The sequence below is a fragment of the Sus scrofa genome, chromosome 13 (assembly GCF_000003025.6).
Source record: "Sus scrofa isolate TJ Tabasco breed Duroc chromosome 13, Sscrofa11.1, whole genome shotgun sequence".
Classification (NCBI taxonomy): domain Eukaryota; kingdom Metazoa; phylum Chordata; class Mammalia; order Artiodactyla; family Suidae; genus Sus; species Sus scrofa.
Window position 1 is genome coordinate 95,451,266 of NC_010455.5, and position 14,964 is coordinate 95,466,229.

The window sequence follows — 14,964 nt, forward strand, 5'->3', positions numbered from 1 at the left end:
ATTAAAGTCAAGAAAAAACTATCTACAGAGGCTTCAGCTGTCACTAAGCTCTTGCCCTCTTTGAAAAAAAATACCAGCTCCCTTTAACAGGAAGCCATCACAGTTGCTATTATCTAGAAGAGAGTAGACTGTTTTAATGATGAATCACTGAATTCATGGCAATGATATAAATTAGAAGATTTTTACAATATTTCTTTTTTAGAGGGTAGCACAATAGCCCTGACATCTAGAGGAACACTGCTTTTCTGTAGAAATGAAACGGTAAACCCTACAACAAATTAACCTGAGCAGATGTTTCTTTCAGATTATTATATGATCCCGGCAATCACTAAATTGTAGAAGGTGGAGGAGGTCAGTAAGTCCTAGCCCCCAAGAGGTGGCGAGGGGGTGGAGGTGGGGTCTTTAAGCCTTACATTCCTCCAGATTTGCATTTCCATTGGATTACGCGGCTAGATGGTGCTTTTCCACAACTGGAGCTCCTAGATCTAGGACAGGGGTCTGAAGCACCACTAGGTGACAAACTATTCTTAGCCATTTTATCTAAGATGTGGCAAGTTAAAGATTTAGCCAAGAGACCCATGTCTGGAAGAGCTTGGGAATCCTCTGGTCCAAGGTACATTCTCTTAGGGACAGGATGAGCATTCTAGAGAAGCAGACCCACATGCAGTTGGGTTCTATGAGTCAGCCTTGGCAGGGAGCATGGTGGATCCACTAGCAGGAAGCAGGGAGACAATGATAAAGCCAGTTTATTTCATCAGACAGTAACATTTCCAACTGCAGTTTGAATTTTGACCAAGTTGTGATAGGAGGGAACTTGTTCCTGGAGAGAGGGTCAGATGGGTTAATCACTAACATTCCTTCTAAGACAGAAGAATCCTTGACTCATTCACTCAATAAACATTTAGGAATCTGTGTGCCTGCACACAAAGTAATTTTCAATAAATATCTTTTTACACTGAAGCCACCATATCTGTGAAAATTCCAACACAGCAGCAAGTTTTACTGCAGCATACAGAAGGTAAAAATTATGGCCAAGCATGTAACTTACATAATGGAGTTTGAACTTGCATTCATCTTCAATTTCATCTGCACTGTCTTCATCAGAAACTTCCCCTTCCTCTGCATCATCTCCAAGGTGATAAGGCAACTTCTTGCCCTGAAATGAAACAAAACACTCAATTTAAAAATGAAAATTCAGCAAGACAGGGGTAGAGATTTAAGAGGTACAAACTACTATATGTAAAATAAAGAAGCTATAAGGATATATTGTATAGCACAGGGAAACACACCCATTATTTCATAATAACTTTAAATTGAGTATAATGTATAAAAATATTGAATTAGATGTTATACATCTGAAACTAATATTATAAATTAGAAATCAACTAAACTTCAATTAAAAAATAAAAATGAAAATTCACAAAAGGTAGAAATGAGCCAGTGTCTGCCAACAGATGAATGGATAAACAAAATGTGATATATGCATACAACGAAATATTATTCAGCTTTAAAAAGTAAGGACATCTGACTCATGCTACAACATGGATGAACCTTGAGGATATTAGGTTAAATGAATAAGCCAGTCGTAGGAGGAACCCACGGCAGCCAAATTCAGAGACAGGAAGTAAAACAGCAGTTTCCAGGGGTTGGGAGAAGGGGGTGGTGGGAAAGATGGGGAGTTGTTTAATCAGTAAGAAGTTTCAGTTTTGCAAGATAAAAAGAGTACTGTACACGGCAATGTGAATGTACATAGTAACACTACTGAACTGTGGACTTATAATTGGTTAAGATGGTAGGTAAGTTTTATGCTGTGTGCACTTAAAAACTGAAAAATGAAACTAAATGCTATCCCTCTGCTGATCATTAATTGAGACCGACTAGTCAGATAGTCTGAATTAGGGGCAAAACAAAGGAGTAAGAGGCTTTCGAGAAAAGTTAGTTGTATTACTTCCAATTAAATACAATTAAATAGGGGGAGTTCCCTTCGTGGCTCAGAGGTTAATGAACCCAATTAGGATCCATGAGGATGCAGGTTCGATCCCTGGCTGATCCCTGGCCTCGCTGTGTGTTAAGTATCCAGTGTTGCTGTGAGCTGTGGTATAGGCCAGCAGCTGTAGCTCTGATCTGACGCCTAGCCTGGGAACCTCCATATGCCGCAGGTGCTGACCTAAAAAGCAAATACATACATACATACATACAGTTAAATAGGGATACTATATTTACAAATAAAAATCAGACCAGACTTGGGGCCAGACATTCTGTTCGAAAGTATTTGACTCATCATAACAGGCACGTCCTTCCAGCAGCTTGTTCTACACGCCCTTCCCTCATGCTGGGCTGTGCAGTCTCCACCAATCAAGCCCACCTTCACAGACAAGGCAGTGAGACACCTGCCCAGCTGGCACATGCCCCTCAAACTACTCACCAACACACTTGAGGAATCAGGGGCTTTTGGACAAGGAAGAATTCCTATACCAAAGTGGTAGGAAACCCAAGTTATAGAATTATAAACATGCTATGATCTCAATGATATATAAAAACTCAGGGAAAAACTCTGGCTGAAAATATGGTCACTTATTAAAACTAAGAATCTCTGGGTAACACTATTATAGGTGATAAGTCATTTTCTCCTTTTTATTATGGGTGATGTCCACTTTCTCCTGACATTTCACAATATATAGTCAGAAAAAGTACAAGTAAATAAAGAGCAGAAGTAGAAGGCATGGCCCAGGGGCCTAAAAAGGGCTTCTAGAGCAGCAAACCATTTGTATCAGTAAAGCATCTTACTTGCAAACAGAAGGAATATTAAGAGGAAATTGAATCACTCCCAGAATCTTGGAGGGCAGGAGAGCAGAAGCAGGCTCTGAGACTAAGTGGCCAAGGTCACTATGGTAGGCAGCCTCTAAAGTACCCGCAATGTTCCTATCTCTTGCTATTCATTCCCTCCCATAATCCCTTCCCCTGGAGCATGGGCTGGACCTAGTGACCCCTTCTGATAAATGAAATATAGCAAAAACAAAACGTCTAACATTTTTAGCTTCTACAAGACTATTCCTTAAAACATAAAGAGGGGGGAAATTTTTTAAACATGGAAGGATGTTCATATGCGTGGTAGCCAAAAATAATAATGAATTTCTCAATATCATTCCAGACCACTACCCAGGCTGATCTTCAAGCTCCAGTGAGTTCTAGTATTCCTGCTCTCCACATCCCCTGCCATGGCACTCTTTCCAACACCCACTTCTCTCTCCCTAAGACCACTAGCACAGTTGGGTTTTCAAAGAGATCCCCCTCCCAGTTTTCCTGTCCCTTCCCTCATACCTAAAGCTCTTGACCTTGGGTGCTTGGCATAGTCACAGAGTCAAAGCTAATCAAATCATTTGTGTAATGAATTAAAAAATCCATATTAAAAATCCCAAACTCTTGGGGTTTGGATACTTAAACATTTTCTTCAACTTACAAAAGGATGTATATAGGTTTAAAAAGATGGTATTACACACTCCTATATATAAAATAGATAACCAACAAGGACCTACTGTACAGCCCAGGGAACTATAGTCAATATTTTGTAATAACCTATAAGGGGAAAGAATTTGAAAAAGAATTCATATATATGAATTCATATCATCTGAAAAAGAACATATATGTACATATATATATTAATCACTGTGCTGTACACCTGAAACTAATACAACATTGTAAACCAACTATACTTCAATAAAAACGAATAATAATTTACCTTCATAGCACTATGTATATTTTTATTTGTATGTGCTACCTGCAAAGTGAAAACTATATTCTCTTCCTCCTTTTCCATAAGAATATATATAGATATATAAATATAGGTATAAACATACAGATATATACTATGATTACTAATTTAAAATGGCTAAAACTTTTTTCACTTCTTCCTGCATATTATTAATAACAAGGTAGCTTGGAATTAAAGCATTTATGTCTATATATTACTTTACATCTTAGTGATACAGAGGCTCCTATAAAATGAGTTTACTTCTCCTTATTTTAGAGAGCACTATAGAGTAGCTATGATAATACAGCAGTACCAGAAATAAGGTACTCAACTAAGTGGTGGCCAGACATATTCAGGAATATATAGACGTCAAGATTAAAACTTCCTTTATCTATTCACAACCAATTATTTATTCAGAGTCAACTTTGTTTGAGGCACAATGGCAGACACTGAGATGGATCTGTACACAAGACATTTAAAATGTAGTGAAAGCACTTCCTTCTTTTGAAATATTATTCCATTCATTGAATTTTTTAAATGTTCAGCAGAACAGAGCTAACAGACATGAGAAGCGACATCATCCAGTAAGCAATAACAATGAATTAAAAAATCCATATTAACAATCCAAACTCTTGGGGTTTGGATACTTAAATATTTTCTCAAGTGACTCAAGTGCAAGACTGTTATACCACGTGAAGGAAAGGAAAGTGCAACCACCATGAGCAGCAGTAAAAGACAGGCCCAGCAGTGGTGTTAAGTTTCAAATCCCCTTCATTTAGATGTGGCAGAGGTGGGGGACTAAAGAGAGACAGTAGCCATCTCAGAGAATTTGCAAGATGCTCTCATTTTCAGTCCTCTTAAAATCTAATTAAAAGACATCAGGGCCATATTTTCTGCCAGCCTTTTCCACACTCCTGGTCCTCAAAGATACTTTATCCAGACAGACAGGAAGAAAAAGCAACATAACAGAACACTGTTTCTTAACACTTTTTTTTTTTTTTTCGTCTTTTTGCCTTTTCTAGGGCCGCTCCTGCGGCATATAGACGTTCCCAGGCTAGGAGTCTAATCAGCACTGTAGCCGCCGGCCTACGCCACAGCCACAGCAACGCCAGATCTGAGCCACATCTGCAACCTACACCACAGCTCATGGTAATGCCGGATCCTTAACTCACTGAGCAAGGCCAAGGATCGAACCCGCAACCTCATGGTTCCTAGTCGGATCAGTTAACCACTGAGCCACGACAGGAACTCTCTTAACACTTTTTATGAACAGTATTTCTTAAGGAAAACTATTAAATAAACTTAGGTAGACTTTTATGAACCTCACAATGGCCCAACGTAAACAAAGAATGACTTAGGGGTCCCCTTCTGATCTACATACTATTTCATGCAGGAGTTACACTCAAGAATTAGATTAATTCCTCTGTGGTATATGGAAATATTTCTAGAGAGTGAAACCACAGCCACCTCATAGCTTCTAGCCACATGGTCCCTGAAGAGTGGTAACACCTCTATGACATATCTGTAAAAGTAAAAATCTTGGACCAGATAAGGTTTCTCTCAGCAATGAGTCTATGGAAAATTATTCTTTGTTACTGATTTTGTTCAAAAACAAATTTTTGTTGCCTTTTCAGGAGATACACACACACACACACACACACACACACACAGCTGGCCCTCCACATCCAAGGGTAGGTTGAGTCTGCAGATGCAAAGGGCTGACTGTACTCAGCCAGTTCATGTGAGGGACTTGAGCATTTCAGATTTAGAACTGATCTCCTGTGGATACCAAGGGACTAGTGTATACAAACATTTGTGTGTATGTGTGTATAAGTGTATATAAATGTATGTTATACTCTTAATAAACAACTTTTACTTATGTTATTGTATATGTTTATATTATACACAACATGTCCATCTCCAAAGTGGTAAGTAGCCATTCAAACACTGCTCTTTGGAACAGAGATGGCTCTGATGCTAAAGGAACTTAGGAAGGTCAGTGTCCTTGTTGTTGCTTCACATCTCTCTCTCTTTTTCTTTCTTTTTTGCCATGCCCACGGCATGTGGAAGTTCCCAAGCCAGGAATGAAATCTGCACCATAGCAGCAACTCAAGCCACTACAGTGACAGTGCCACATCCTTAACCCACTGTGCCAAAAGAGAACTACCTAATTGTTGCTCCCAGTGGGAGTGTGCTGGTCCACAGATCCAGGAAATCTCTTTAAAGTGTGAAGAAAGTTACTATTAGCAAACGGACTGCAGCTGCTTTGAAATACCTTTGGCTCACATTGCTGCCACTCCCTCCAAAGAATACCTCCGGTCTGGCTTCAATTCACCCTGGTGCCATCAGTTCTAGAACATTCTGTGCCCATTGACCCGAAGCCCAGTTATGCAGAAGGGATTCAATTAGCTCATATCAAATATTCCTTAAGTTCCACTGTCCAAATGGGAAGGATTTCAATCAAATGGACTCATTCTGCATTTAATCTTCTGATGGCTTGGCTAACGACCATTTAGGGAATATGGAACATTTACAAGGCTATAAAGGTGACACTGAGCTTTCTAATCCAGCAGTCAGTTTTCACCACAATAGTTTGCTTTAGCAAGACTTCAGAAAAATTGACCTTAACATTATTTCTGGCATTATATCATTAGAGCTTTTATGCAAATGCTTTTTCACATATACAAATGTCCAATGACAACTCTTTGATGGATTCAGTCTATAATTCTCATTCAACCAATAGAAAAGCAGGTTTTGACCAATTCCAAAGATGAATACTTTATATCTTTATATCTTGCTGTCCTCTCCTAAAGCCCTAGTTAAAGTCTTGCCATGAAGTTATACTGACTTTCCTATGCCTCCTCTGTGATGTCTGGTTTTTGTACACACTCTTTTTAAGTAAAATATGACCCCGTTTGAATATTAAACTGCTCTTCCTTAGGTTTTTAGTCTCAAAATAGTATGACTATCCAAGGTAGTTTTAATCCAAACACAAAATTAACTGGAATCAAGTAAAATCACATCAGCAATCTGAAAATTCAAGGTGCTGTTTTTCAGGCTACCCTTCGTATTAATAATATTCATTTCAGGTAGTAAGCTTCCTCCCTTGGAAGGTCTGTTTATGAAATGTCATTCTATTCACCTACTGCTCCTCTGCATACACACAAGTCCTCTGAGGCACGACGTCTGAGCCTCTGCTCCGCTTTGAAGCAAGCTCTTCTCACTTACATAACCAAGGCTGATCAACCATGAAGACTTTTTTTGACAGAGAGTTATTGGAGCTTGAAAAGGGAGAGAAGAATTTGAAAGAAATGCTTTCGCATATGGACACAAGGAGCCTCTCCTCCTCTGTAATCCACGCCTCCTGTACACACACTTCTCTCCAGCATGAACTAGTGCAGACTAAAATATTCAACATCTGGCTCACAGTATCGATGTTTGCACCTCATAAAAACAAATCCCAGAATACACAGTCAGTAGCAAGCCTTTTCTGAAGGTATGACTATAAATAAATTGAAACGAGACAACCCTTTGTGTAGTGACTCTATTATGCTCTTCATAAACCACTTTTCAGTCCTTAAGGGAGAGAGGGCTGAGGAGGTCATTAATGGCTTTTATTGCATTCCTAAGGTAATTACCTTCACGAGGATTTTGCCTTTCAGACTTTGAGGACTTGGAAGCTGCTTGGTTTCTCCTGTGTCTACAGATGACAGGTCAAGTTTGTCTTGAAATATTCCTTTCAGGTACTGAGCAATCTTCCTCTGCTGCTGGACACTGCAGTGATTCTCAATGGACAGTATGACCGGGAACCTGAGAGGATAGCAGCACATTGTAAAGGCCTCAAGACGCAGGAACCTGTGAAACTCCTTCTGTGTTCATTATTCTTACAAGCCTGGTGATGGTATTTGTGAGAGAGGTGATGATTAAAATGCTTCTAAAATGAAAAAGATGAGAGATGTATTAAAAAACAAACAAACAAACAAAACCCTCCCCTGAACGAATATACTTTACCAGGCATAATGGCTGAACAAAATTATGAAGAAAATGGCTGACCCCATGTGGGATGACTTAGTCTAATATTTTGCATCACATGCACACACACACAAACATATATTATGTCTCATTTCCAAAAAAAAAATACAAGAGAAAATTTTGAGAGATAAAAAAACTAACGAAAGGAAACTGATAATATAATTATGTCTTATTTATTCAAAAGTCTAGAAACATCTACAAAATCACTATCATTAAATGTAGATATTTACTCTGAAAACATATAATCAGCACCCAGCTTGAAAATTACTATTGAGGATAAAATAACATGATGGAATTTGTGTTTTATAGCAACCTATGTCAGGCATTTCAAAGTCATTTGTATAGAATTATATACTAGTCTTTACTTTCAGAAAGGAAAAAAAGTCACGCATTCATTCTCTGCCGGCACTCAGGTTTCTGTGCAAAGAATGGAGGCCCCAGTGAAGTGATTACCACAGACAGCCTGAGGAACAAGGAATGATTACATTACTCCTCTTCTGACCATTTTTTCCTCAGAATAAGAAATTATTTCAGGCTTATTTTCACGCTTTCCAGTGTTTCATCACATATCTTTTAAATTAGCAGGCAATACACTTGTTCCAGAAAATGCAAACCAATATTTAAATTTCCTCATATATCTATGTGGAGAAAAATATTTTATTGCTGGGGTTGTATGACAAGGCCAAGTTCCCCAATAAAGGCTGTGACCTCCTGAAATTACATTCTATCCTCATTAGGAAAACTGATGCCAGAAGTAAAATGATAGATGAACCTTCGTGACTGGGGTTGGTTTGGTTATCCGACTATAATCTGCTTGCTCTTATATCCTCACAAGAGTTTTACCCCAGTGTTAGAGAGAAAAACAACAGCAAACTATCAACCTAGAGTTGTCTATGCAATCACATCAGGGAGTTCTAGCAATGGGTTTTTACATTATCGATCTGTTTATGAAAAGCCTGTTAGTGTCTAAGGATGTTTAGAGTAAAGCAGTGCATCTTAACAGGGGCGCGGGTGATTGTGCAGCACCCCTCCCAGTGTCTGAAGACCTTTTTGGTGGTCACAGTATTGAGGGGGTGGGGTTCCTACTGGTGTTTAGCGAGTAGAAGTAAGAATGCTGCTCGCCATCTGCAATGCCCAAGAATGTTGCCCACCACAAGAATTATCTGGCCCCAAATGTCAACAGTACCAAGGTTGAGGAACCCTGGTGTAAAGATGGAACTAAAATTTAAGAAAAAGATGGAACTTTTAAAATGCACTAATCAAGCTTAACTGTTTTAATTGGAAGTATTTTTCTCCTGAAGATCCCCAGACTTGAAGTAAGCACTGTCCAGTCACCAAAGGGTCTTCTATGGTACACGGATGGCAGGTCTCTTCAATGCTTTACTTCACATATTGGAAAATAACAGCAAACCACTTCATTAACCTGTCTAAGACTAATAGCAGTTAGGGTGAAAAGACCCATCAGAACTTAGCATCAGAGATTCTTCCATGGAGAAGACACCAAAAAACAAAACCTACTATGCAGCAAGTGTCTCTTATCAAATAGCATTTAAACCTCACATTTAATTAATGAGAAGAACAAACATTAAAAATTTTAAAGGTTACTAATATCTCTAAAATTAATTTGATGCAATTGTAATTTTAATTTGCCTCTTTTAATTCCAAAATCCCTTTTTGAATGTCTGGTATACTGCAGGCACTGGTTAGGCAATAAAGAATGAAAGAGACATAGCCCCGTATGTTCCATGAGTTCATGGTCCTAAAGACTTAAGAGGAAGCAAGTCATCAGCAATTTTAAGAGCATGCAATATATGATAGAAATATACTCAGGGCACTTGGGACAGTGAAAAGGAGCATTTACATCAGCTGTGGTGTTAGTAAGTTTGCCAGAGGGACAATGCCTAAGCAGTCTTCTAGGATGAGCAGGAATTAGGCAAGTGGAATAATGGGGAGAGGCATTTAGACAGAGAGAACAGCCCAGGTGAGGGTAGAGGTTTGTGAAAGCACTAGGATCCCTAGGAAATCAGAATACAGCCAAGGAAGACAGAAGCCAGAGTCTCTGGAAGCAATGGGGGAAGAGACAACACTGGAAGAGCAGGAAGAGACCAGGCCTTGAAGGGCATGGAAGGCATGACCATGCATAATGGGGAACTTCTGGAGGACTTTAAGAACTACCACATCTGCTGATTTTTTCAGGAAAATACTGCACCAGTATAAAGGATGGACCAACGGTAAATGAAAACGAAAAGAAAGCAGTGGAGTCAACAGACATTTTAGGGAGTAGAACTGAGAAGAGCTGAATCAAGAGTAACTCCCAGTTTCCTGCTAAAGCCTCTGATAAACAGTGCCACCCTTCTAAATAGAAGGAAACAGAGCAAGAGGAAGCTTGGCAGAAATAGATGCCGAGTTCAGTGTGGGATGAAGGCCCCATAATGTTAAAAGTCTTATCCTTGCTCCGTATTGTGACTCCCTGTACCTACTACAGGCTGCCTGGCTTAGATTGGGCATCATTAAGTATTTAATCAATGTGTGAATGAATGAAATCCGTTGTTTTAGAGGAGCCTATGGGAAAATCAGATGAATTTTTACTAAGAATTTTCCCATGTATCTCTGAAATTTAGGGGAAATATTCTGGATATATAATTAGCAAGTAGCCAAAAAGTAAACCTAGGGCAATGACTTAGTGACTGGCAAAGGAGTGAGGAAATGGAATAGAAGACCGTAGGCCAAAGAAAGAGAGTGGGAAGCAATGACAGAAATAAAGAAGAAAATGTTATAACAGAAGCCCAATAAAAACAAGTATTGGGGAAAAAGTAGTCACCATGATCCAATGCCAAGGAGGAGTCAAGAAATATAGACTCCAGACCCTTTGGTATATATAGGACATCCAGCAAGTCTGGAAGCCAAGATGTTATTATTTTATTCTATTGTAATATAACACCAATAAGCTTTGTATTATGTATAGTGACCAGTGTTTCTAAACTTTATGGACACTCTATACATCCTGGGTTTAGAAACTTTGAGGTCACTCTTTGTAAGAATATGCTTCAAGGAGACAACACCTTGAAAGAGAATGGGATAAAGGATAAAGGGAGCTCAAAGTTCCCATCGTGGCTTAGCGGTTAACGAATCTGACTAGTATCCATGAGGACGTAGGTTCAATCCCTGGCCTTGCTCAGTGGGCTAAGGATCCGACATTGCCATGAGCTGTGGTGTAGGTTGCAGACGTGGCTCAGATCCTGTGTTGCTGTGGCTGTGGTGTAGACTGGAAGCTACAGCTCCTATTTGACCCCTAGACTGGGAACCTCCATATGCCACAGGTGCAGCGTAAAAAAAAGGGAGTTCCCATTGTGGCACAGTGGTTAACGAATCTGACTAGGAACCATGAGGTTGCGGGTTCGATCCCTGCCCTTGCTCAGTGTGTTAACGATCTGGCATTGCCATGAGCTGTGGTGTAGGTCACAGACGTGGCTTGGATCCTCCGTTGCTGTGGCTCTGGCGTAGGCTGGCAGCTACAGCTCTGATTAGACCCCTAGCCTGGGAACCTCCATATGCCAAGGGAGCAGCCCAAGAAATGGCAAAAAGACAAAAAAAAAAAAAAAAGCAAAAAGAAGAAAAGGATAAAGGGAGCTTAAGAAAGCATGTACACATGGCCCACATTACTTTGTCATGGCATTTTGCTGGGAAGGAAGGAAAGAACTGGAGCTGTAGAAAGAGAGATGCAGACTCCAGGGACGTGTGTGGCTTGGGTGCCACATCACACCAGGCAGTATTCTGTGTGCCGGCTGAGCCTGGCTCCCAGAGGTTGCCCTACTTACTCGTTCTTCACGAAGGCATGCTTGTTGATGGTCTCCACGACATCCCTGAAGAGGATTTTCGAGGTGAGTGTATAACCATGGTGTACTACTGGCTCTCCGTCTGGGCCATCCCAACAGTCAACTGTCAAAAAGAGAACACCACATCAACAACCCAAGGTTTCTGGTGTTTCCTAACATTTCTGGAAATATAAGACAAGTATTATTTTAAGTTTATCATTTGAGGTTATATATATTATGATTTTATCAAAGATGTCAGACAGATATGAGTGTTCTGGCACGTTTAACAGAATGAGGAACTAAAGATTATAAGTGATTTACTATGAGTGCTTACAGTTAACAAAGAGATCATACTGACAAGCAATTTAGCATTTACCAAGAACTCTCATTAGAAATTGGTCTAAACAGGAGTTTCCTGGTGGCTCAGCGTATTAAGGACCTGGCACTGTCACTGCTGTAGTGCAGGCTCAATCCCCGGCAGGGGAACTTCCACAAGTAGGGGGTGGGGCCCCCCTAAAAATAAAGAAATTGATCTAAGTAAAATCAAGTGTGCTCGAGGGCAGTGATATTTCTTAACAGGTTATTTCTATAACTTTACTTCTTTGATTTACTATAAAGTCTTTTACTAAGTCTCAATGACCCTCTCAAATCAATAATAGGGTTTTTCATTGTTGTTCACTCAAACTTATGTTTCCAATAGATTTATTTCCATTTTATTAACTCTACAGTAGTTCTAAAATAGCACTGACTTCCTAAGTTCAAATCTTCAGGACCTGCTATGATTTATATGAATATGGGCAAATGATTTAACAATTTAAAGTACTGCTTCTCTATCTATACAAGGAAAACTAGTAACAGGACTTGAATCATAAGTATGAATGATTTATAAGTACATGTCAAGTTGATTATAATCCTGCCTGGCACATACCCCTGTTATTGATAATTCTGATATTATTATGTATGTGGACAACCTCACTGGCCTCCAGCTGGAGAAAGACAACAGCTTCCTCACCATTCTTCTTGACGTAGAGTTTGCCTTCCCTTGTTTTACACTCTACCAGATTAATTTCTCAAAACACGGCTTTCTCTATGTCACTACTTTGCTTAAAACCCTACTCAGTGCATAATATAGCACCTAACACACAATGAATAAACGTCCTACAGCAGCTCCTGCTGCTTAATCCCAAGGTCCCTATCTCTGGTGTTGGAGACTGGCTAGGCCTTCAATGAAGCCAGCTTTCTCGCTCGCCCTGGCTCACAGCTGGACTACATTTCCCAGCTCTCTCCTGCAGTAAATAGGACATGGCCATTCAACGTGCACCGAAATGATGCACCACTTCCAGGTCTGGCTTGTGAAAACCTGCCCTACCCAGTTATCCATGATCTCTCTTCTGCTGTGACTGTGGAAGTCATGCGCTGAAGACAGCACGGACACCAAGGAACAAAGCCCGTGCCTCTAAATCACCGCTTGAAAGATTCACCCATTAGGAAAAACTACTTTGGATTTCACATAAGAAACAAACTCCAGCTGTTTTAAGACACAGAGATTTTAGGTTTAACTGTTTTTTAAAAAAAGAAACAACCTAGTTAATTAATATCCTAGCTCCTGTCTGACAAGCCAAACTTATTTCCTCCTGCACCCAAACTCACAGACTTATTCTTCCAATTAGGCAAACTTCCTCACGTACATCCTACTTCCTGGACTTTGCTTCTTTCATTTAGGATCAACTGAAAGGCCCTCTTTGCTCATCTAAACCCAAAGCAAGGATCAAATCCTTAAACTAGGATCCCGAAGAGAAACTTGCCAACTCTCATGACATTACCCTTCCTTATAATAGGGGGTCACAAATTCAAATACCAAAAAAAAAAAAAAAAAAAAAAAAAATTCAAATACACACAAGAATCTAGCAGGCTACATAAATGAGTGCAGAAGCCCAACAGGAAATATGTGTCTAAATGAGGTAACTACTTCTTACTGTCAATCAACCATTGCTAAGTAAGAATAAGGACCCCAGCTGTCAGAGCTAAGAAAAGTCAAAAGTCTCCAACTCTTTCCTCTCTTCTCTGCCTGCCTCGATAGATGGATGGATGGATGGATGGACAGATGGATAGATGTTCAGTTCCCTAACTAATATAGTTACATATATCAGTTAAATATTGCCTGCTAAAATATCCTTAGGGGAAAAATTGGAAAATGTAAAAGGAGAAAGAACTTTCAAGGTTAATACATAGGAATACTGGAAACGAAGTTTAAGAACAAATATTTTGGGAGGCTATCATACAGAGTTATACTGTTAAGTCTGTAAATGAGGTCAAAAATACAAAGCTATCTTCTCAGAAGAGAAATGCCATCCATCTTTTGACATGTACTTGACATTCTTTAATTTGTCTTTGGATATAGGCATGGAAAGAATAAATAGATGTTTCAAAAATATGTTAAACAACATACCCCAATTTCTATCTCACCTTGGAAAAGAAAGGGCATAACAGGGTTTCTCATAAATTCTTTTCAAAAGAGAATGCAAAGTAAGATGTTGACTATACCTAGGGCCACTCTGATCTTTATTAAGAAGGATTTTCCCAGGGTATGGTGACCTTTTCTCAGTTCTCTGTGATCTCTATATGCCAAGATTATGAGTAATAATGAAGGACAGGAATCTGAGATTTACTGGCTTTGGACAGAATTAGGATCTACTTAAAACTGAGATACAGGTCAGATTTGAATGCCAAATTACAATGGAGATGGGCATTGAACAGTTCAACAAGTCATGAAAAGTGACTATCTGGCATTCAAGTATATTCCTTAAAAAACATTCAGAATAAAATCGGCTGCTTTATTCAAAAAAAAAAAAGAATGCAAAGTAGATAAGACAATGCCACAGCTGATTTGATTATCATGTATATATGAAAATCTCTCTTCATGAGAAACTACATTGGTCACAAAAGTATAGGCTACTTTGTTAACATTTATAACTCAGGGAGAATATCCACAGTTGAGGATAGTTTTCCTAATGTTCACTTTTTAGGTCTGTTTTATCACTTGTCTGTTAAATGAGGATAAGGACACTCCCAAACAGTGCTAGCATCCATAGCCAAGTTCAAAGGCCATGAAGAGCCCTTGTAAGAGCTAGTGCTGTAATGAGAATGTTGGCAAAGTAGAAATTCTCTAACCAATTTCCTAGCCACAAAATAGCCAGGCCCATTTTCTAATCAGATGACACATTAGGGAAAGCACCCTGACAGAGTTGGTCAGATCTAAAGCCTAGCTGAGAGGCTAACGTGACAGCTTTTCACAATGGAACTTAAAAATGTTCCATCCTGATAGCGCTCCCAGAGATAATAGGAAAAGTTGTAAACTGATTACAA

General features: G+C 39.4%; 1 protein-coding gene across 14 annotated transcripts in view; it reads right to left on the reverse strand.

Annotated features, from left to right (window-relative positions):
- Positions 1–14,964, reverse strand: part of PLCH1 (phospholipase C eta 1) — a 242,633-nt gene that overhangs the window by 49,251 nt on the left and 178,418 nt on the right. For all 14 annotated transcript variants that reach the window (XM_021069699.1, XM_013982146.2, XM_021069702.1 and 11 more), the window contains 3 exons: positions 11,602–11,722; positions 7,390–7,561; positions 1,049–1,156 (listed from right to left, as the gene is read on the reverse strand). In XM_021069699.1, the coding sequence (XP_020925358.1) occupies positions 1,049–1,156; positions 7,390–7,561; positions 11,602–11,722 (401 nt within the window). The remainder of the gene's footprint in view (positions 1–1,048; positions 1,157–7,389; positions 7,562–11,601; positions 11,723–14,964) is intronic.